Source organism: Acartia tonsa, chromosome 15, assembly GCF_053477335.1.
Source record: "Acartia tonsa isolate MP-2025a chromosome 15, ASM5347733v1, whole genome shotgun sequence".
Taxonomy (NCBI): Eukaryota; Metazoa; Arthropoda; class Copepoda; order Calanoida; family Acartiidae; genus Acartia; species Acartia tonsa.
The window spans coordinates 11,615,010-11,638,960 of NC_137274.1; the positions used below are offsets into that span (position 1 = coordinate 11,615,010).

Genomic DNA, 23,951 nt, shown 5'->3' on the forward strand with positions numbered 1-23,951 from the left:
TTTTTCAAGAAAACAATTTTGCCCCACTAAGCGATTAGTAGGGCAACTTATTTTAAGAATCCACCTCAGGTGTTTGAACGTAAAAGGAGAGATTCGGCTCTCCTTACTTAGTTATCCTGGGTTGTTGGACCCTGACGATAGAATTAGGGTTGGACCGGATATCCGGTTTGGCCGGATATCCGGAAATTGAAACTATCCGGATAACGGATATCCGGCTGATTTTTACTGCCAGATATCCGGTTATCCGGTCGGATATCCGGTAATTCGCCGGACATCGAGCGTTTGCCAGATATCCGACCGGATACCGGATATTGAAACTATCCGGATACCGGATATTGAAACTCTCCGGATACCGGATATTGAAACTATCCGGATACCGGATATTGAAACTCTCCGGATACCGGATATCTGGTATCCGACCAAAAAAGTATCCGGCCCAACCCATTATAATGTCATGGACAGCAGCCTCGCCCATATGAGGTAAAACTATACCCAGGCAGGTGAGGGGATAAGACAATGGAAAATAAATTACATACACATCCCCAAAAATGATAATAATTATTTCTCGCATCGTATCATAAATGGCTTTCCGCGGATATAGAATGTACAATTATAAGAGTAAAACCAGTTTTTTTTTGCCCCGAGGTGTGCTGAAGACACGGGCAAAAAAAAACGGTTTTAATCATATGATTGTACATTTCTATATTCGTAGAAAGCTGGATATAATACGATGCTAGACATAGTTTTTTCGTATGGATAAGAACTGGTTCCTATCCACCGGATTCGAATAAATTGCGAGAAAAGTTATTTCTCGCATCGTATTATAAACGGCTTTCCGCGGATATAGAATGTACAACTATAAGATTAAAACTAGTTTTTTTAGCCCCGAGGTGCCAAAGGCACCGGCTAAAAAAACTGGTTTTAATCATATGATTGTACATTTTTAAAGCTGGATACGATGCTAGACATAGTTTTTTCGTATGGATAAGAACCGGTTCCTATCCACCGGATTCAAATGAATACGAGAATAGTTATTCCTCGTATCGTATTAGAAACGGCTTTCCGCGGATATAGAATGTACAATTATAAGATTAAAACTAGTTTTTTTAGCCCCGTGGTGCCGAAGGCACCGGCTAAAAAACTGGTTTTAATCTTATGATTGTACATTTCTATATTCGTAGAAAACTGGATATAATACGATGCTAGACATAGTTTTTTCGTATGGATGAGAACCGGTTCCTGTCCACTGGATTCGAATGAATACGAGAATAGTTATGTCTCGCATCATATTATAAACAGCTTTCCGCGGATATAGAATGTACAATTATAAGATTAAAACCAGTTTTTTTAGCCCCGAGATGCCGAAGGCATGGGCTAAAAAAACTGGTTTGGATCTTATGATTGTACATTTCTATATGCGTAGAAAACTGGATATAATACGATGCTAGACATAGTTTTTTCGTATGGATGAGAACCGGTTCCTATCCACCGGATTTGAATGAATACGAGAATAGTTATTTCTCGCATCGTATTATAAACGGCTTTCCGCGGATATAGAATGTATAATTATAAGATTAAAACCAGTTTTTTAGCCCCTAGGTTTAGAAAACTTTGGGTACCAGTGTAATTCACAGACCAATATCCAGCTCACTCCCTACTATAAACATAGTATTACAATGATCATAAAAAGAAAGCTTTATATTTGCTGAATTTAGAAATTTGTCAGGGATCTTAAAGGATAAGACAATAAATAATTCATTTTCTACGAATTAAAAATGTACAATCATAAGATTAAAACCAGTTTTTTAGCCCGTGCCTTCTGCACCTCAGGTCTAAAAAAACTGGTTTTAATCTCATAATTGTACATTCTATATCCGCGGAAAGCTGTTTACATTACGATGCGAGAAATAACTAAACTTACATCTCCACTTTATACGAAAAAATACTCATTTGTTAGATTAAAAAATTGGTGGATAATTTTGACAATACTCTTTTGTACCATCTTATTAAAATTTAACCCCTAACGGTCGGGGGGGGGGGGGGGGGGGCGTTGAACGTAACCACCTCCGGTTTTTTTTATCCCATTTTCTGTGTGTAAAAGATAAAGAGCCCAAACTGCGTGACTTTTTAAGTATGGGTATGACACATAACTGAGTTGGAATTTTTTTAATATCTCCGACGCCCCCCCCCCCCCCCCACCGATTAAGGTACGGCAAGTGGCCCGACTGTTAAGGGTTAATAAAGGCACCCAAAGATTTGTACATAATTTATGAAAGCAGTGTTTATAAAACTTTGGGTACTAATACTCCAAAAATTAACATCCAATGTCCCCTCCCTCCCTGGCTGTTGAGATAAATTTTTGAAGAAAATTTGTTAAAAATTTAATTTCCTTTACTTTATATTTTTCTAAAGGCAAAGAGTTTTTGCAATTGTATCTAAAAACAAGGATGGCAACATCCATAAAAGCAAAGCTCTGAAACGGTAGGACAGACGAAACGAACATGAACTCTTGTACAGTGTTAGAATTGAATATGCAAAATACAAATATATACTATATAGGTCTTGACCAAATTGTACGTAAAGTTGCAAAATTTATTTAATACAGAATTCTGTTTAAGGACATGCTGGCATTTTAAGACTTGATTATCGAGATGTTTCGCTTGTAATATTGTAAAAGGAATCAGTACCTAAAAAATCATATTAAACGGATGTTTATATCACATAGAAAATTGTTGTTAGAAAAGTAAAAAAAACATGTTTAAAATGGACGTATTTACATTTTGGTATTTACTACAGGAATCATCATGCAAAGGTTGAAATCGATAGGACAATTTTAACATGCCTAATTTAACGAATAAAGCTATCTGTTACGTACGGACGGACATACGGACCGACCATAATTATAAAAACAAGGATGGCAACATCCATAAAAGCAAAGCTCTAATATGGTTTTAAAATGTTCCAGAGAGAGAGGGGACAATAGACTGTTTATTACACTAGTCCCCAATGTTTTATAATAACGTTTTCTTATTCGTTGACTTAACAACTTTGGAGACTTTTAACGGATTTTGATTAGTTGGTTAATTAAATTGAGTGTCCATACGTTTTAGCTTCTAATTGTAATCTACAAAAGGGGTAATTTTGTGTATCATTATTTGAGATATAAATGAATTATTCGGCCATTGTCTTATCCCTTTAGATCCCTGCACACACACACACACACACACACACACACACACACACACATCACGTTAATTTTATAAAAGGATAATATACTTTTTTTTAGGTTTGGTCCCGAGCAGTTTATAATAACTGATGGAGTGAAAACCAAGATGGGAGGAACATTGGACAATCACACTTATCCTGCCTCCATTCTTTTAAGATCCTTTGGCTATAGTTCATTTCGTGGCAACGCCCACTTAAGGGGCGATTCTTCTTATTTTCAGAGTAGCTTTTCTCCTATTTCTAACCCTGCGGGGCAATCACCTAATCCAAGATAATCTAACCTAACCTAAAATAACCTATCAAGAGCCATTTTAAAATGAATCGCCCCTAAAAGGGCGTTGCCACAAAAGGGACTATTCCCGATCCTTTAATAAAAACTAGCGGCTACGCCCCTAGAGGCTTCTAGGGTTGCTTGAGGCAGGGGTGGGAGTTGAATCAAACCCACCACCATTCTCAATTTAAGTTTTTAATAGAAAAAGTAGTAAAAATATTTTTTGGGGGGGAGTCCATTTTATTGGAAGGTTTGGAGCTACCCTTCCCCAAAAGAGTTAAAAACCTCCCTTAGACCAATAAGAAGCTTCACTCTAATGGAAAACCATATCAGGACAGCGGTTAGCGAGATCCTTCTCTACAGACAACAAAAAATCTTACTACTTTATAAAATATCATAGAGTGATCAACACAGTTTAATTAAACATGTTATTTTTATTTGATAAATCCAATACATACACAGTGTTTCATGTTAAAAACAATCTTCAGTTGGCTATAAATAAAAAGACATGATGCTTTAATGAGCATAAATTTTATACTGTTTATTAAAAACAAATAGAAAATAACAAAAATTAAAAGACTGTCCTCTACCTGTGTATACAAAAATCTCGCTAACTGCTAAACCGACTTCGCTCTCCTTTAGTTTTTATCTTCTATTAGGACAGGGAAGGTTTATAACTATTTTTGGGGGGAAGGTACCACCTTCCAAATAGAAATAGCTCCTATGAAAAAGAAATCCAAATTTTTAAAATTAAAATTCAGGGATAAGGGATGGGAAACGTAAGAAAATATTATTTCAGGCCTATTTCAAGCCTAGGCCTATTTCTAGCCTAATAAACCAGTTTTGGGATGGCGCATTGATTCGTATAAAACGCTAATAAAAAAGCTGTGTGTGTAGATAAAGTATAGAATCAAATTCAGGTAGCTAGTTTAAAGTAAAAAACATAACTTTTTATAAACCTATATATTAATGGCTTTTGTTAAAATGAAGTTTTTTCTCTCCCAAAATTTTTTTATCTTTTACTTTGGTAATTTGAACTGTCAGAAAGCTATCGTTGGGTTTCCCTCAGACAGATTTTAGTTTGTATTATTTGCATTTTTATTAATGAGTAAAAATTTTATTTGAAAATTTCATTGCTAATCAAAATTCAAAACAAATAAATTAATATGCACTTGGGTAACATTCTATCAAGTTCTTTGGATACTATCAATTAGTGATAGATTTGTACTGTGTTGTATTGTACATATATTAGGGTTTAGGTGTTGTATCAATTCCGTATTAAATTTTTAAAATTCAAAATACAACATCTAATTTATAAACTACCAAATGAAAATTCGTAGCTACCTTTTTTCCAAAGATTTGTTCCCGTTATTTTTGTTTTTTCTGTATGGCCCTTTTTAGTAGCGAAGCTACTCTATAATTTGAAATGTCCGTCTGTCCGTATGTCCGTCTGTCCGTCTGTCCGTCTGTCCGTCTGTCCGTCTTAGTTTGGGGGAAACGTGATTTTCTCGGCTCCTATAAAAGATAAAAGGCTGAAATTTTTTGACAACATTTCCACTATCCAGGAGCACAATTAACTATAAAACATTAATGGCGATAGGACCGCTTTTTATCAGGTTTTAGGCTATTTTTGTATTTTTCACATTTTTCTCCATATCTTTGGTGTTTATGGTCCGATTTCCAAAATTTTTTCAGTTATAGAATCAAAATTAAATTTCCTATCGTTTCAAGAAAACAACTATGACGGACAGACTGCCTTTAAGCAGGTTTTAGGCTATTTTTGTATTTTCACATTTTTCTCCATACCTTTGGTGTTTATGGCCCAATTTCCAAAGTTTTTCAGTTATAGATATCAAAATTAAATTTCCTTTCGTTTCAAGAACACATCAATGGCGGTCAGACTGCCTTTTTGCAGGTTTTTGGCTATTTTTATATTTTTCACATTTTTCTTCATATATTTGGTGTTTATGGTCCGTTTTTTTTTATTTTTGTAGTTAAAAATATCAAAATTAAATATCCCGTTGTTCTGAGCATCCAGTATGTAATTTACTTTGACCGTCAGTCTGTTAGTCATAGTACTGAAATATAAATAAATATTAAGAATTTAAAAACAAATGTTGAAAAGGTTTCGTGATTTTTTCCTAATATACATGCTTTTGTCAACTAATATCTAAATTCTTATTTAATTGTTTATGCTTCGCTACTTATGGATGTTGTCATCCTTGTTTAATGTTTAACTCTAAGCAGATTTAATAATTAAGCTAATGTGATCTAACACCATCTATATTTATTTTTTAGTAGCAGACGAAATCATTATTTTTTCTAGAATTGTCTGCTTCTAAAATTTTCGCCAATTGGTGATTGGTTGTTAAAAACAGGCCGATTCTTATTGGTTTAGAGCGATAGCTACTTGGGAGCGTCCGCCAGTTTGATAGTAATTTGTAATAGTTGCAATATCCCTTTAGAATCTAGGCCGGGACCTAATTAATGGCCATGTTTCCTATCCCTTATCCCTGTTAAAATTGAAAATGGGAGAGGGGTGGATTCTAGGAGCTTATTTATGACATATAAAAATACACTCTCTTAAAATATATCCTATTTTATATAGTATTAAGCTTTTTTTGTCCGTAGAGAAAGGATCTCTTGAGCCGCCAAACCGATATGGTTCTCCTTTACGGTGAATCTTACATTAACCCTACCAAGATATATCGACCCTAATTTTTAAAATAAATGGAAGGGGGGTAGGTTGACTTCCCCATCCCACTATAAGTGCCCCTAGATGCTTCTAGGGGTGTAGCCGCTAGTATTATAATATATATGTTATTAATTCTGTGTTATATAGTTTTAATATGAAATAACAATGGCTCGGAATAGTTATTTATCGCATCGTATTATAGACAGCTTCCCGCGGATATTGAAATGAAAATTGTAAGATTAAAAACAGTTTTATTAGCACGAGGAGCCATAAGTTGATTTTTATTTCAATATTTGTAGCAAATTGTCTGTGATACAATGCAAAGCATGATTTTTCAGTATGACTAAGAACTGGTTCTAATCCAGCGGATATTAATCGGTTTCAAAGCCATACTGGAAAATACTTAAAATCTTAGATGAAATTGTTCAATGACAAAAGCCAATTTGGTAGTTTTAACTATTTTGTATTTTTTTAGTAGCGAAGCTACTTAATAATTGTCTGTCTGTCTGTCGTTTAACTTAGACAGTTGCTGATTTACATTTCTTCCTTCAACTTCCCCTTCCCTCTCTTTACATTTCCCCTTCTTCTTATTCCCTTCCCTCTTCTCCAATCCCCTTCACTATCAATTATTTTCCCTTTTCTTCCTTTTATGATGCTCTTATATCAGATGAATATGCACAAAAAATTTCAGTCATTTATCTTTAATAGCAGACAAATATATCTCCTGTATAATTAATTGTTTCATTAGAGTAAAACACTAGAGAGGGAAGGGTTAAATGTGCCGACTCTCAATTGGGTCTTGGAAAATCAACCAATAGTGTTGGGAATATTAACACTGTCAAGTAGCATCAAACAATTTGCTAGTAGACGAAAAAGGTCTTTGGAAAAGGGGGGGGGGGCAAGTAGTTGTTTGTATATACATCTATACTATAGATCTGTTTTTGTTCCCCAAGCATTAACTACAAACAAACAGACACCACAAAACTTAGACCAGAGGTGAATTCTTTAAAAAATTTGCCCCACTAATCGCTTAATGGGGAAAAAAATTTTCGTAAAAAATCCTCAAAAATCTACAAAAATTAAATATAATCTTATGTTCATAACCCTTCTATGATTTCTCTTATTTTTTGTAGATTTTTAATGTGATTTTGGTGGATTTTTCACGAAAATAATTTTTTAAAAGAATCCACCTCAGATGTATATTGGTCACAAAATATCAGCCGCCTATCTTAAACAATAGCCGAGATATTTGAGTTTCCTTTAAAACATTTATAACATTTTATAGACGGGCCTTTTACTTATATTACTAGAGTAGCTTTGCTACTAAAATATTACATATATATTTCTGTAAAATAATGTATTTTTCATAATTTTTGTTAATGTTTAATAAATGTTTTAAAATATTTTTTCTCGTATTCATTCGAAATTGATTAATATCCGGTGGATTAGAACCGGTTCTCATCCATACGAAATAAACATGTTTAGCATTGTGTTATATCCAGTTTTCTTCGATTAAAAAAATGTTCAATCATAAGATTAAAACCAGTTTTTTTTAACCTGTGCCTTCGAAATCTCAGGGTCTAAAAAAACTGGTTTTAATTTTGTAATTGTACATTTTATATCCGCGGAAAGCTGGATATAATACGATGAGAGAAAAACTATAGTTGTGAATCAATTTGTCTGTCTGTCTGTCTGAAATATCAGAGGGTAGGACGAACGAACATTAAACCTTGTAAAGTATCAGAACTTAATAGCAAAATGGAATTCATAAGTCGATTGATAAGTTTTGATTAAATGGGGTTCAATAATTACTCAACAGAATTCAAAAAGTAAGGTGTCAAATTAAAGGTCTTACAATTTTTGTTCATAATGGCAATTTTTCTTCTTTTTTTGTTGCATATTAGTACCTTAAAACCAACTCAATTAAAAAAACTTAAAAAAATTACATAAAAAATAAGAGGTCTACAAAAATAAAACGATTGCATATCTAAATTCTATACATCTACTTCTTACTAAAAAAAACACCGACTAGCTATTTTTGTTTAAATCACAAAAGTTAGGATACCTTCTTTCCTTAATAAATGATTCTATTAAAGGATATACATATTTAAACATTTTTATGATTATTCCTTCTTAAATCATTGTACATTGTTGGTACCCTCCCCTAAAATAGTTATAAACCTTCCCAAAACCTATAAGAAGCTACCCTGTTAAGAAGAACCCGATCGGTTCAGCGGTTGGCGAGATCCTTTGGTACGAACATACAAACACACAGACATCCTCTTACTTTATTATAAGGATATTCTTACATCTTTATGATTATTCCTTCTTTGCTTAAATCATTATGCCTTGTTGGTCTAGGAATCACCATTCCAAAAATTTGACGAATAGGATAATTATAGCGTGAAAAAGTAAAAAAAAATCAACATAAAGTAAAAGAATATCTGTCTGTGTATCTGTTTGTCTGTCTGTGAGCAACACCTAACCAATCGGGTTCTCCTTTACAGGGTAGCTTCTCATAAGCCCTGTGAAGGTTAATAACTATTTTGGGGAAGGTTATCACCACCCACCCAAGATAAATCGCACCGAGAGAAAAAATCCCCCCTTCCCAAATTTTTTTTTTACTTTTTCTTCTTGAAACTAAAATTGAAATTGGTAGAAGGGGCCCCTAGAGGCCTCTAGGGGCGAAGCCACTGGTAAAATACATATATACTAAACATTCTTTTTTGTTTCCTACCACTCAGCAATTTTAATTCCTCTGTAAAGAAATATTTTCATTAATTTAGTTTTGAAAGCGAAGCATTTTTAAAAGAGAAGCTTTTCTATAATTAGGGTTGGTCCGTCCGTACGTCTGCAATGTATAGATTGTCCGGGAATGGATCTTAAGGGACGATTCGTCGTATTTTTAAAATGATGAATCCTATAACAATTAGGTATAATATAACAAGCGTAACAACTTTATAATCAAGAAAATATGTACGTCCATTTTATCATTATTATTTTTTTAAATACAAATTTTCTTTTTTGTAAATGTTTATTTTAGATTAGTTTAGGTTAATTTTAAGCTATTAATCAGCACATATTCTTTACCCCACAGGGTTAAGATAAATTTACCCAATTAGCACCCTTTAAAAGAAGGGGGGGGGGCGGTAAATAATTTAAAAATATGCAAAAATCCGCCTTGGACCGATACGACTCCAGTCTTTAAATTTTTAACAAACTCCAACCATTTTCGAGATCATAAAAGCTTGTATATACATACGCCGTCAACCATCCTAGAACTTTATAATATACTAGCGGCTTCGCCCCTAGCCCTTAGGGGCTGTGCCCCAAGAGGTGATAAAAAAAATTAAGGTGAAATTCGTAAAAAAAAAAGAACCAAGGAAATCTTCTACTAAAAAAAGAACTAAGGATATCTCCCACAAAAAAAGAACCAAAGATATCTTCTACAAAAAAAATGGGGAGGGATTTTTTTGTTTTGAGGGGGTTAGAGTGTCCCACCCCCCAAGAAAATAGCTTAAAACCACCACAGGACCAATATGTATATACCCTGAAGAGTAGAATCCAATCGGTTCAGTGGTTACCGAGAGCTTTAGGGACAGATGGACGGACGGACGGACAGAAGGACGGACGGACGGACGGACAGACATCATTCTACTTTGTATTATAGATAACTTACGGCTCCACCTTTATTGGCACTAGAGGGGGTGAGGGAGTCGTCCACATCCCATTTTAATATTAGTTTTATAAAGAAAAAATACTATGACAAGTAGGTATGACAAAGCCCGAATTGTGTCAAAAATGACCCATGTGACGTCATAAAAATGATGGAGATGAGAGGAAAAGTGGGAAAGAAAATCCCTGCAAAGGAGATGGATAATCCCTCATTTTTTTATGACTTCACATTGATTATTTTTGACACAATTTGGGCTTTGTCGGAGATATACGTTGCAAGCAAAGCATCTTTATAATCAATTCTTAAAATATGTTCACATAAAACATCCTGTATTTTATTAACCCATTAGTGCCGAACCGGGCACTAAAACCCGGTTCCGAAAAATGGAAAAAAAACCGGTTTCCGGCTTCATAATTGCATCATTCTCAGAATGAATCCCCCCTCTACTACCCTGACTTTCGTTTCCCCCTGGAGCAGGCAGTTTAGCTTACTTCCGTTTGCTGGTATAGCTCAACAAAATTTGAAAATCATGAAAATTCAAAATACCCCTTCTAACTTTTTTGTTTTTATAGTAAAGTCGCTGATTTTTTTTGTGAAATCTAATGTTTATTGACAAGTACATCTATTTGTGAATTCGTTTTATTCAAATTATAATTTTTTATATGATTTTTTTATCGTTTTTTTACGCCCTATTATGACCCGGTTCGGCTTGGCTATAAATACCCGAAAATTTTAAAACCCGGCTCGGTTTCGGTTTTTATTACCCGGTTTTAACTTTTCAACCAATAAAAATAACAGTTTACGTCATTAGTAAGGGTTTGAGCCACCCTAATAACCCTAGTAATCTCTATAGGTGTCACCCAATAGTTTTATGCTCGTTTTCTGATATGTAACACCCAAATTTTATATGTTCTTTTTTTGTAGTGTGTGTCTTTTAAAACTTCGAGCAACGGGTTTTTTTACCCGAAACGGCGGCACCTATAGCCGAAACACTAAATTTGAAATAAATCGCTTTGTATTATACTTGTAGCTCTATAGATTACATGAGGTTGTGTAGTTTTCAATTACGGATCGTATCAAAGTTCTAAAAAGTGTTCATCTCACTTTTGGCGTTCAAAAATTACATTTTTCGATTTTTGGTCAAAATAACCGGGTTTATACAGGTCAACCGGGTTTTAAAACTGGGGGAAAGCACCAAAAACGGGTGTTAATGCCTGGTTGGTATTTATGGCCAAGCCGAACCGGGTTTTTTTGCAACTTTCCTGTGCACGCCACTAGAGCAAAACAAAAAAATACGAATTCCGTTTTGACCATTATAAAGCTTCCCTGAAACTTACAGCTCGATCGGCCCATAAAAGTGGCGCTCGGCACTAATGGGTTAATTTTAGGATATATATCTACTAAATTTCTACAGAGAGAGAGAGGGGTCAATGGGATTTTTACTCTACTAGTCCCCAAAGTTTTATGATAACGTTTTCTTATTCGTTGGGTTCTTAACTTTGGGGACTAGTGTGAATTTTGATTGGTTGGTTCTTAAACTTCAGTGTTCAAACGTTTTAACCACTAATTTTCATCTACAGAAGGGTTTATTTTGAGTATCTTCATTGGGGATGTATATTAAAGTCTTCTCCCTTTAGATTTCAGAGATTTCTATAAAATGATGAATATTAAATTTGTTTGAATTCTACATTAGTTCGTTTGTCTGTTTTGTTAAGCTTTTATGGATGCTGAGCTGGATCTTTAAATCATTTTAGTGGTGAGCCAGATCGGGGTGAGCCAACTTTCCACTAATGAGAGCAACAGCATTTTATGAAAGGAATCGCTGTGATTAGCTGAAATTAGGCGCACCCCGATCTGGCTCACCACTAAGATGATTTGTAGATCCAGCTTTGTTAAAAAGTGAAGCTCTTTTAAAAACAGGTTAATGGATTTCGAGAAAATAAATAGTCAAGTATTTTGGGGTAAATTTATGTATCATCATTGGGGATAAACACAGGGAGGAAGGGGGAATTAGGCTGTTTATTACACTAGTCCCCAAAGTTTTATAATAACGTTTTCTTTTTCATTGGCTAGACAACTTTGGAGACTTTTAATGATTTTGATTGATTGGTTTATAAAATTGAGTGTCCATACGTTTTAACCACGAATTGTAATTAATTTGTGTATCATTAATTGGGATATACATAAATTTATCGGCCATTGTCTTATCCCTTTAGATACCTGTTAAAATTCAATTAATCTTAGGGAAAAACGGTCGAACAAAAATTACAGATCATTATGATTCAATGAAGTGAAAAATTGAAAATTTTACCCAGAAATGTTTTTGGATGACAACATCCATAAAAAGCCAGGGTTCTAAAGGGATAAGACAATAGCCGATAAATTTATGTATATACCCAATGATGATACACAAAAGTATCCCTTCTATAGATTACAGTTATTGTTAGCAATCTACACATCCCCACGGTTGTAAAGGGATAAGACAATGGCCGATAAATTGATGTATATACCCAATGATAAAATTCCCTCTTTTGTAGATTACAATTAGTGGTTGAAACGTTTGAATACTCAACTAAATGAACCAACCAATCAAAATTCAATAAAAGTCCCCAAAGTTGTTAAAACAACAAATAAGAACTCGTTATGATAAAACTTTGGGGACTGGTGCAATAAACAGCCCAAAGTCCCATATTTCTAGGATAAAAGCACAGTTTATCAAATCAGACAAACGAACATTAACGATAACAGATATAGAATTGCCACCAGGGAGAAAGGTGACTTTAGACTAGAATTATGATACTGACCCCTTTTTTATTGGTTGGTTTTAATTTATTTATTTTCACTTTTTTTAAAACTAAAATTAAAAGTGAAGGGTTGAACGTAACACCCCCCCCCCCCCCACATGTTCGTCAAGTGTTCCCAAGAGGACTCTAGGGGCGTTTTAGGTCCAGGACAAAAGTCTAAAACCTTAACAAATTTTAACTTTTCTTAGGTAAACAAAAAAAACTGGGTTTAGGCTTTTATAAACTTAAAAACATATTCTTAAATAATCTGCATCGATCCAAAGGGATAAGACAATAGCCGATAATTTAATGTATATCCCCTGTGATAATACATAAAACTAACCCTTCTTTAGATTTGATTAAAACGTTTGAAAACTCAATCAATTAAATTTTACTAAAGTCCCCAAAATTGTTAAGCAAACCAATAAGTAAATGTTATTATAAAACTTTGGGGACTAGTGTAATAAACTGACCATTGTTCCCTCTCTCTCTCTCTCTCTCTCGTTCTCTGGTTAATTAGCAGGTTGGGCACAAATATTGTTTTAAAATAGGTTTGGTTAGGTTAAGAAAGGAATAAACAAATAAGATCCCCGCAGTGGTTAGGTATTTCAATAAACTAAGAGATATTTTCAAATAGGCTAGGTCAAAACGAAAATTTAAATATTTAATATCTCGAAGATTTTTTAAAAAAGTTTTTGAAGATTTTCTATCAAAAAATGAAAAATTTAAAACACTCTAATGTTTTTTAGCAGGTATCCTTATAATAAAGTAAAAGGATGTCTGTTTGTCTGAAGGATCTCGCTAACCGCAGAACAGATCGGGTTATCCTTAACAGGGTAGCTTCTCATAGTTCCCGGGAAGGTTTATAACTATTTTGGGGGAGGATACCACCACCCTCCCAAGAGAAATCTCAAAAAATAGAAAAAACTAAATTTATTATTCGCGCTTTTCCGTAGAGACTTGAACGCAACATAGACAAATTAAATAAAAATGAGTTTTGGGATTCAACTCCCCCCTCCTCAAGTGCTTCTAGAGGCCTCTAGGGGAGTAACCGCTGATTGTATATAATCACTAAAAATGACAAATTATTAATTTTAGAATCTGCCATTAAACAAATTTTCAGTATGGCTTTTCAACCGATTTATATCCGCTGGATTAGAACTGGTTCTTAGCCATAATGAAAAATCAAGTACCAGCATCTAATTAAAGACAATTTGCCACGAATAAAAATCATAAAAATAATACCGTTTTTTTTAATCCAGGACTTCGGCCCCTCGGGGCTAACAAAACTGGTTTTAATCGTAAAATTTTTATTTTAATGTCCATGGAAAGCTGTCTATAATATGATGCGATGAATAACTATTCCAGTAAGGCTTTAAGACCGCTTTATATCCGCTGGATTAAAACCGGTTCTCAGCCATAATGAAAAATCATGTACGGCATCATATTACTGACATTTTTTTATTTTAATATCCGCGGATAGCTGTCTATAATACGATGCGTAAAATTGTATAATCAATTCAAACGGAGCGACAAACCGACAGACTTTGATTAAAAAGAGGCCAAGATTTATCAATCTAAATTATTTTCTAGCAAAGCTTATCTATAATTAGGTCATACGTCCAAATCGTATGTCCTTACGACTATACCTCTAAGAAATTTTCTTATTTATTAAATAATTCATCTGAGAGGGAGGGGTCATTGGCAGGTATCTAAAGGGATACGACAATGGCCAATAAATTGATAAATTGACAAATTTACCCCTTCTGTAGATTAAAACTAGTGGTTAGATCATTTAACCACTCAACTTAATGAATCAACCAATCAAAATTCAAAAAAGTCCTTAAATTTGGTACGCAAACGAATAAGAAAACGTTATTATAAAACTATAAGAGACTAGTGTAATAAACAAATAATTGTCTCATATCATGTAAAAATGTATTTCTCTGTGACAAAACGTTTTTTATAAGTCAGCTATGAATATTGGGATTTCTTAGCATAAAGTTAGCTTTCGAGAAATCTGCATATATTCGAAAATTTCATCGCTCGTTTTATTGGAATGAATCGCATATAAAGATGGGATTGATAACAAGAGAGTATCAGAGTAGAGTGTCAGAACTGAATTTACAAAATATAAATATAAAAGTGTTGACAAAATTATACATAAATTTGTTTCAAAATTTCTTAAATACAGAATACTGTTTAAGAACATACTAACATTGTTAGGACTTGATTATAGAGATGCTTCGCTCATAAAATTGTTCCTTATTGTAATAGGAATCAGTAATCCAAAAATCAGATCAATCTAATGATTATATCACATAAAAAGTTTCAAAATCAGCATGTTTTAAATGGACTTACGCACATTCTGGTAACGATTATAGAGTTGCTACGCTTTCTAAATCGTACTTCACTACAGGAATCATCATGCAAAGTTTGAAATCGATATGACAATTCTAACATACCTAAATTAATGAAAAAAAACTAATCGTTACGGAAGGACGGACCGACCCTAATTATAGAAAAGCTTCGCTTTTAAAAATAAAATATGTTTATCTTCAAGAACCTAGTAAAAGTGACTAACTCTGATTATGACGTAAAAAAATTAGCCATTGAGAGGCTACTATAAATTTTACCATTGGTCAATTACAGTGTATACTGGCCTCTCATTGGCTAATTTTTTTATGTCATAATCAGAGTTAGTCACTTCTACTAGGTTCATCTTCAAGAATTTCAAAGATCCAAATGTATAAGACAATGGCCGATAAATTAATGTATATCCCCAATCAGTAAAAACAAAATTACCCCTTATATAAATTTCATTAGTTAAAACTTTTGGACACTCAACTAAATGAAACAACTTTATCAAACTTAAATATTAGTACCCAAAGTTGTTAGGCTAACGAGTAAGAAAACATTATAAAAACTTTGGGGACATAAGTTTGCCGGATTATGGGGCAAGTTTGACCATCTAGTTAGAATACATCTATTCTAAATATCAACATATGATAATAGTTATTTCTCGCATCGTATCATAAACAGTTTTCCGCGGATAAAGATTGTACAATTATAAAGCTGGATATGATACGATGCTAGACATAGTTTTTTCGTATGGATGAGAACCGGTTCCTATCCAACGGATTCGAATGAATACGAGAAAATAGTTTTTTGTTGTTGTAGGGAGGGAGGGGACATTGGACTGTAAATTACACTGGTACACAAAGTTTTATAACAACTTTATCATATACGTTGACTCAAAAAACTCTGGATGATTGGGGATATACATATCCAATTATTAACAGTCCAATGTCCCCTCCCTCCCTGCTTGCATTGGATATTGATTGCTTGATTCAAAACTATTAATGGTCAAAATTTTCAACCAATAATTTACATATACAAAAGGGTAATTTTGTGTATCATCATTGGGCCTGTACAACAATTTATCGTCCATTGTCTTATCCCTTGAGATACCTGGTTGGTTGTGTCTGAAAAAAGTAAATATCAAAACTTATGGAAAAGTTTGGGGCTTTGAGTTCAGGGAGGAAGGGGAGGCTAGTCCCCAAAGTTTTATATTAAATTAATCTTATTCGTTGTCTTATTGAATTTTGATTGGTTGGAACATTAACAAGGTGAGTGTTCAAACGTTTCAACCACTAATTGTAATCTACAGAAGGGGTAATTTTGTGTATCATCATTGGGGATGTACATCCATTTATCGGCCATTATGTTTAGGGGATGTTTATTAGTTTATTAGTTCCCAAAGTTTTATAATAAATTAATCTTATTCGTTGGCTTATAAACGTTGGGGACTTTTATTGAATTTTGATTGGTTGGTTCATTAAGGTGAGTGTCCATACGTTTCAACCACTAATTGTAATTTACACAGGGGGTAATTATGTTTATTAACATGTACATTAATTTATCGGCCATTGTCTTATCCCTTTAGATCCCTGAGTAGAGTTTATTCAAATTATGGTAGTAATATAAAAGGAAGAGAGAGAGAGAGAGAGAGAGAGAGAGAGAGAGATTGATAAAAAGAGAGAGAAGGAAATATAGAACTAAAGAGTGAGATATAGAGAGAGAAAAAGAGGGAGATAGATAGATAGAGAGAGAGAGAGAGAGAGAGAGAGAGAGAGAGAGAGAGAGAGAGAAAGAGTAAGAGAGAGAGAGAGAGAGAGGGACAGAGAGGGACAGAGAGGGAGAGAGAGAAAGAGAGAGAGAAAGAGAGAGATAAATAGATAGATAGATAGAGAGAGAGAAAGAGAGAGAGAGAGAGAGAGAGAGAGAGAGAAAGAGAAAGAGAAAGAGAAAGAGAAAGAGAAAGAGAAAGAGAAAGAGAAAGAGAAAGAGAGAGAGAGAGAGAGAGAGAGAGAGAGAGAGAGAGAGAGAGAGAGAGAGAGAGATAAAGAGAGAGAGAGATAGAGAGATAGAGAGATAGACAGAAAAATTGAGAGAAAGAGAGAGAGAGAGAAATAAAAAGAGAAAGAGTGAGAGAGAGAGAAACAGAGAGATAAAAAAAAGAGATGGAAAGAGAGAGAGAGAGATAGACAGATAAATAGAGAGAAAGAGAGTGAAATAGAGGACAAAATAGTGAGATTTAGAGAGAGAAAAGAGAGAGAGATAGACCAAGAGAGAGAGAATGAGAGAAAGAGAGAGACAGACTACCTAATATTATTTACTGTTATACATATACAAATTAAAAGACCTAAGGATTTGGTCATGTTAAAGTACAGATACCAGACCATTGAATATAGAATATAAGAAAAGAACCTCGGAATTTGGTCATGTTTTGTTAAAAAAAACCTGACCATATATACAAAACAATATTAAAGGATCTTAGAATTGGGTGGTGTTAAAGTACATATACCAGACTATAGAAATATAACAAGAGGGCCTCGGAATTTTGTCAAATTTGAGGACAAATACCATACCATTAAATATGAAATATAACAAGAGGACCACTGAATTTGGTCATGTTTGAGTACTTAAACCTGACCATAAAATATTATATTTAATTAGAGGACCTCAAAATTTGGCAAAGTTCGAGAACAAAAACCTGATCAATAAATGAAAAATATAAATAGAGGACCTTAGAATTTGGTCATGTGCGAGTACAGTAACCTGAACAGATTTTATGGTTGGTCTTTATATTTTATATTTTATGGCCAGGTTTCTGTTTTCTAAACATGACAAAATCCTGAGGTTATCTATTTAAATTCTATATTCTATGTTCAGGTTTCTGAATTCTAACATGACCAAATTCTTAGGACCTCTATTTATTTTTCATATTATATTATCCGGTATCTGAAATCGAATGTGACCAAATTCAGTGGTGCTATATTTATATTTTATATTCTATGATCAGGTTTCTGAACGAATATGACTCAATTCTATGGTCCTTTAATCCTATTTCATATTATATGGTCAGGTTTCTTTATTCTGAACATGACCCAATTTTGAGGTCCTATATTTATATTTCATATTTGATGGTCTTGTTACTGTATTCAAACATCATCAAATTCTGGGGTCCCTTTTTATATTTCATATTTTATGATCAGGTTTCTTTACTCAAACACAACCAAATTCAGTGATCCTCTAATCAAATTCAATATTCTATTCTAACATGACCCAATTCTTAGGACCTCTATTTAAGTTCCATATTCTATGTTCAGGTTCCTGTATTCTAACATGACCCAATTCTTAGTACCTCTATTTACATGTCATATTATATGATCCGGTATCTGAAATCGAATGTGACCAAATTCAGTGGTCCTATACTTATATCATATATTCTTTGATCAGGTTTCTGAACTCGAATATGACCATACTCCGTGGTATTCTTATATATTTCATATTTTATGATCAGGTTTCAGTATACTAAATGTGTCTTAATTCTAATGTCCTTTAATCATATTTCATGTTATATGATCTGGTATCTGAAATAAAATGTGACCAAATTCAATGGTCCTTTAAAGGGCGCCTGCAAGAAATACCACACTTTAACTGCTGAAAGACTGCCAGGAGTAGACCCAATACCCCAAATTTAAAGCCTTCAGCTTCAATAACAAAAAAGTTCTAGGCATTTCAAAATAGCATTTTATGTACAATGAAAATTTTGAAAGATTTACAATGCTTATAAAAGAAAAAACAATAATAAATTACGTCGCCTAGACACAAAATTATGACTTTATCTTTGTCAAAAACTTAGATTGCCGGTAACTGATTACATTTTTAAAATATAAACACCACATCTCATAGTCAAAATCCATGAAAAAAATTCGATTTAAATTGCATTTTTAAACGAAAATCAAACGGAAACAAAGGGGGAAACTAAGACAAGCTTAGCTGTGATTGGTTGTTTAGCTGATTCAGACTTCTGATTGGCTACAGTACACTCTGTACAACGCAAGTTAAACTTAACTTTTTTAATGATTTTGACTATAAAAATGGGTATTTTTATTGTAAAAATATAATTAGTTACTGGTTGCCTAAATTTATGGCAAAAATAAGCTTATAATTTTGTTTCTAGGCCACGTAGTTTAATTTCAAAATTTCTAACATTAGCACTGCAATTCTTTCAAAATGAACACAGTAATAGTGTCTGACTGATTATGACGTAACAAAAAAAAATTAGCCAATGAGAGGCCGTTATTGACCAATGGTGAAATTTATAGTGGCCTCTCATTGGCTAATTTATTTTGTTACGTCATAATCAGTCAGACACTATTACTGTGTTCTTTCAAAATTTTCATTGTACATAAAATGTCATTTTAAAATGCCTAGAACTTTTTTGTTATAGAAGCTGAAGGCTTCAAATTTGGGGTATTGGGTCTACTTGTGGCAGTCTTTCAGCAGTTAAAGCGTGGTATTTCTTGAATATGATCAAACTCTGTGGTACTCTATTTAAATTCAATATTCTATTCTAACATGACCAAATTCAATGGTACACTATTTATATTTCATATTACATGATCCGGTAACTGATATGGAATGTGACCAAATAGATTGGTACTCTATTATATGTGTGTATCAAATTATCAATCATTAGTTAGTATTAGGTATTCCACAGTGATATTATTATAGAAAGGAGCACATTTGGAATATCCTCTTATACATAATACAAAATAGAACAATGTCTGTCTGTCGGTGTGTTTGCCCTTCTATCTGTCATCCCGTCTGTCTGTCCTTCTTTCTGTCCGTCTGTCTGTCCGTATGTCTGTCTTTCTGTCTGCCCGTATGTCTGTCCGTATATTTGTCAGTATGTCTGTCTGGTTGTCTGTCTGTCTGTCTGTCTGTCTGTCTGTCCGTCTGTTTGTCTGTTTGTTTGTTTGTCTGTCCATCATATTGACCCCCACCCTGACCAATTTTATGTCCTGCTTTTGATATGGACTTATATCATGTATATCATGGCTTCTATTACAGCTAGAGACCTAAACAATTTTGTGGTACATCCTTGATCAATAATAAACTTCCGTGAGTAGTAAGGTCATGACCGTTTGACCACTCCTTGACCGATTTTTGACTGATTTTCTATTTCCTACCTGTAATTTTGCCGTTTGTAAGCTACCAGCCACCGAATTTCAAAACAGCTATAGACCAACCAAATTTTTTATGTAGTTTTTATTGTGATCAGAAACAGATAAAAATATTAATTGGCACCTCCAACCGCCGTTTTACCCCCGTAACCGCCAAAAATCCGTTATTTTTTTGTTATAAAATATAAAAGTTCCACCTAAAATTTGGTAATCCTAGCTTTAAAATTTGCCACTCTTCAGCTGTTTTAATATTTAGCCGCTGGCTGATAAAAAGCAGCTAAGAAGCGGTCTGACCGCTATGACTAGAAAATGTAATTTTCTCAAAATATGCACATGAACCACCAGAAAAAAAATTTATGTCTCTAACTGTAACAGGAGCCGAGATAGAGGGGGGGGGGTCAAGTAAGCCCTCTCCCCCCCCCCCCCATTCTATTAAGGTGGGAATTAAGGCCCGATCTGTAAGGGTTAAGGTGTTATAATCCTTTTTAAAAAAAGTGCAGTTTAAATTTTTTTTCACAATAAGCTAAAGAATATATTCAATGTAAAATAAATATGAAAAAACTCAAATTTAGAATCTATTCAACAGTAGATTATTAAATTACCACATACAAATCAAAACTTACACAAACAACATATATATGTTCTTCATTGTATTATTATTTAACCAGTGACTGTGGCTTAACACATAGCGTATCTATCCGCTTGACTAGTCTTAAGTTTGAGTGACATTCGCTTGTTGTTGGGAAGTTGATAGGTTCTAATCTTGGTCATACACCACGTCATAACTAAAGAATGATTCCTACTGCTGCTATTTCAGATGTTTGACATTAATGCTATAGAAAACTTAGCATAAAAAATGTGCAACCCATTACCATGCACATTAAGGAATTCCGCGCAAAAGTTGTGCAATCAAAGATTTGCTTATCTGTTGGGTGTTACCTTACTTAATACTTAGAATGGTTGAGCGCATTACACTTAAATTCACACACTGATAGTGTTCAAGGTGGCATGGAAAAAACTTTGGACTAGTGTAATGAAGAGTTAAGACTCTAGGGGGCTAGGTGGCGCTTCGTGGTCTAGACCTCTCTCCACGCACCTTGGAACATACATACAATACTTCACCCTTCAGACAACCAACTCTCTGAGATGCACGACCTTTGTCTGAGAAGTCCCAACTGTGCATGGTAGCGAGTTGCGCCTGTTTTGGGCCAAGGAATTTCCCCACTATTTACGTCGCCCATCTGACATAGTAGCAGTGGGAACCATTTTAACGTCTTTAGTTATGACGCGGTGTTGGACTGAGATTCGAACCTATCACCTTCCCGACAATGAGCGGATGCGGTACGTATTGAGTCACGGTCGCAGGTATACCAGTGTAATAAACAGCCCAATGTCCCCTCCCTCCCTGCTAACTGCTAGAAAATTATAAACAGTTGAAAAAGTAAATTTAAATGTTCTTTATCAGATATACTCAACAAAAGAAACTGAGAAAAATTCCTGAAATTTCAACAATTATCAAGACAAAGAAAGTTTTCCTGAAAAAATGTTACAAAACAAAATCTCTCTTATAGTAATAGATATAATTTATCTAGATAATCCATCTGAGCCAATTTTTGTCAAACTTAAAAAGTTAAATTTAGCAGACAAAAACAATTGTTAATTTTATTTTATATATAAGATCTATTCTAGAAATAGCTCTATGAATTTTTATGATATAATTTTTAGAAAGCTAACTTTATCCTAAGAAGTTCAATTATTCATAACTAACTTATTATGTGGTTTGTCATGTGCTTCATTTTAGGGAAGAGATTTTACATACTATTTAATTTACCTAAGAAAAGCTATACCCTAAGAAATGGGATAATTTATAGCTGACTCATAATGCGTAAGAAAATAATTATGCCCTTGCATACTCAAATCTGTAAAACATTTGAACCAATGACAGGTCTCACTATCACTATTCTCCTATTGGCTAATTTGGACAATATGTCTCTTGATTATCTTTATTCATAGTTTCAAATCCTTTGATTCATTCTTCATACAAAGGTGAATTATTTTTTTGCGGATTTTTTGTAAAGTTGGGTACAAGCTTCCAGTCAAATGCGCTCATTAGGTCAAACTGTTCTTAATTATGATTTAATCAAACAATGTATTTGTCAACCTTAAGAACAGTTTGACTTATTAAGCACATTTGACTAAAAGCTTCTACCCAAGTTTACAGAAAGCATTAAAAAAATAATAAATGTGTAATAAATAGCCCATTGTCCCCCCTCTCTCTCTGTATTATATCCATATTCTAGTCTGTAATTTTAAACTTTCTTTCTAAAATATTGGCATACTCTGCCTTATTTGATAAAACATTGGCATACTGTGTTTTACTTGATGAAATATTGACGTACTATGGTTTACTTGATGAAATATTGGCGTACTATGTTTTACTTGGGGGAAGATTGGCACACTGTTTTACTTGTTGTGTTTGGCACACTCTGCTTGACTTGATCCTATATCGCTATTCTAAATATTCTCCTGCAAGAGAAGTGACCTAAGTATGTATTGTGTAGCCAGAGAGAGAGGGGATAATGGGCTGTTTATTACACTAGTCCCCAAAGTTTTATAATAATGTTTTTTTATTCGTTGGCTTAACAATCTTGGGGACTTTTATGAAATTTTGATTAGTTTATTAAAATTAGTGTCCAAACGTTTCAACCACTAATTATAATCAACAAATGGGGATCTATCTATCTATTGTATTATCATTGGGGATATACATCAATTTATCGTCCATTGTCTTATCTATCAACTCAACTTTGGGGGCTATAGTGAATATTGAAGAGTTGATTTATTAAGTGTTCAAATCTACAGAAGGGGTAATTTTGTGTATCATTATTGGGGATGTACATCAATTTATCAGCCATTGTCTTATCCCTTTAGATCCCTGACTTGTTGTGTAGCCGCCAAATATTATAATAAAGATTTATTATATTATGACAACAAAGTTTTATTTATAATCAATCTCCTGCAGGGATCTTAAGGGATAAGACAATGGCAGATAAATTGATGTACTTCCCCAATAATGATACACAAAATTCTCTCTTCTGTAGATTAAGTCATCTTCAGTTATCTAAAAGGGATAAGACAATGGTCGATAAATTGATGTACATCCCCAATGATGATACACAAAATTAACCCTTCTGTAGATTAAGTCATCTTCAGTTTTCTAAAGGGATAAGACAATGGCAGATAAATTGATGTACATCCCCAATGATAGAATTTCCTCTTCTGTAGATTACAATTAGTGGTTGAAATGTTTGGATACTCAACTTAATGAATCAACCAATCAAAATTCATTTAAAGTCCCTAAAGTTGTTAGGCAATTGTATAAGAGAATGGTATTAAAAACTTTGGGGACTAGTGTGATAAAAATGATTATTGATAATCTTTTTATCTATTAACACAAGCCATGCAATTTAAATTTAAAAATACACGTCTTTTTTACACCCTTTCAATAAGTTCAATAAACTTCAAAAATAAGACACTAGCATAGCTTGTTGAAAAGCATGAAATGTTAGATATTGATCTTTAACTTCTGTCAATTGTAAGTGGGTTAAAATAAAGCAATACTTGTGTCCTATTAAATAAAAGCATACTATTCCTACCCACTATCTATCTATCCACAGAGAGAGAGAGGACAATGGGCTATGTATTACACTAGTCCACAAAGTCTTATAATAACGTTTTCTTATTCGTTGGTCTGACAACTTGGGCT

The 23,951-nt window shown here is 33.7% G+C and overlaps 1 protein-coding gene across 1 annotated transcript in view; it reads left to right on the plus strand.

Annotated features, from left to right (window-relative positions):
• The window catches only part of LOC145307280 (uncharacterized), a 28,077-nt gene extending 24,110 nt beyond the window's left edge, over nt 1–3,967 (plus strand). The window contains exon 10 of the mRNA XM_080149643.1: nt 3,287–3,967. Coding sequence (XP_080005769.1) covers nt 3,287–3,316 — 30 coding nt within the window. The 3' untranslated portion in view covers nt 3,317–3,967. The remainder of the gene's footprint in view (nt 1–3,286) is intronic.
• The last annotated feature ends 19,984 nt before the right edge of the window (nt 3,968–23,951 follow it).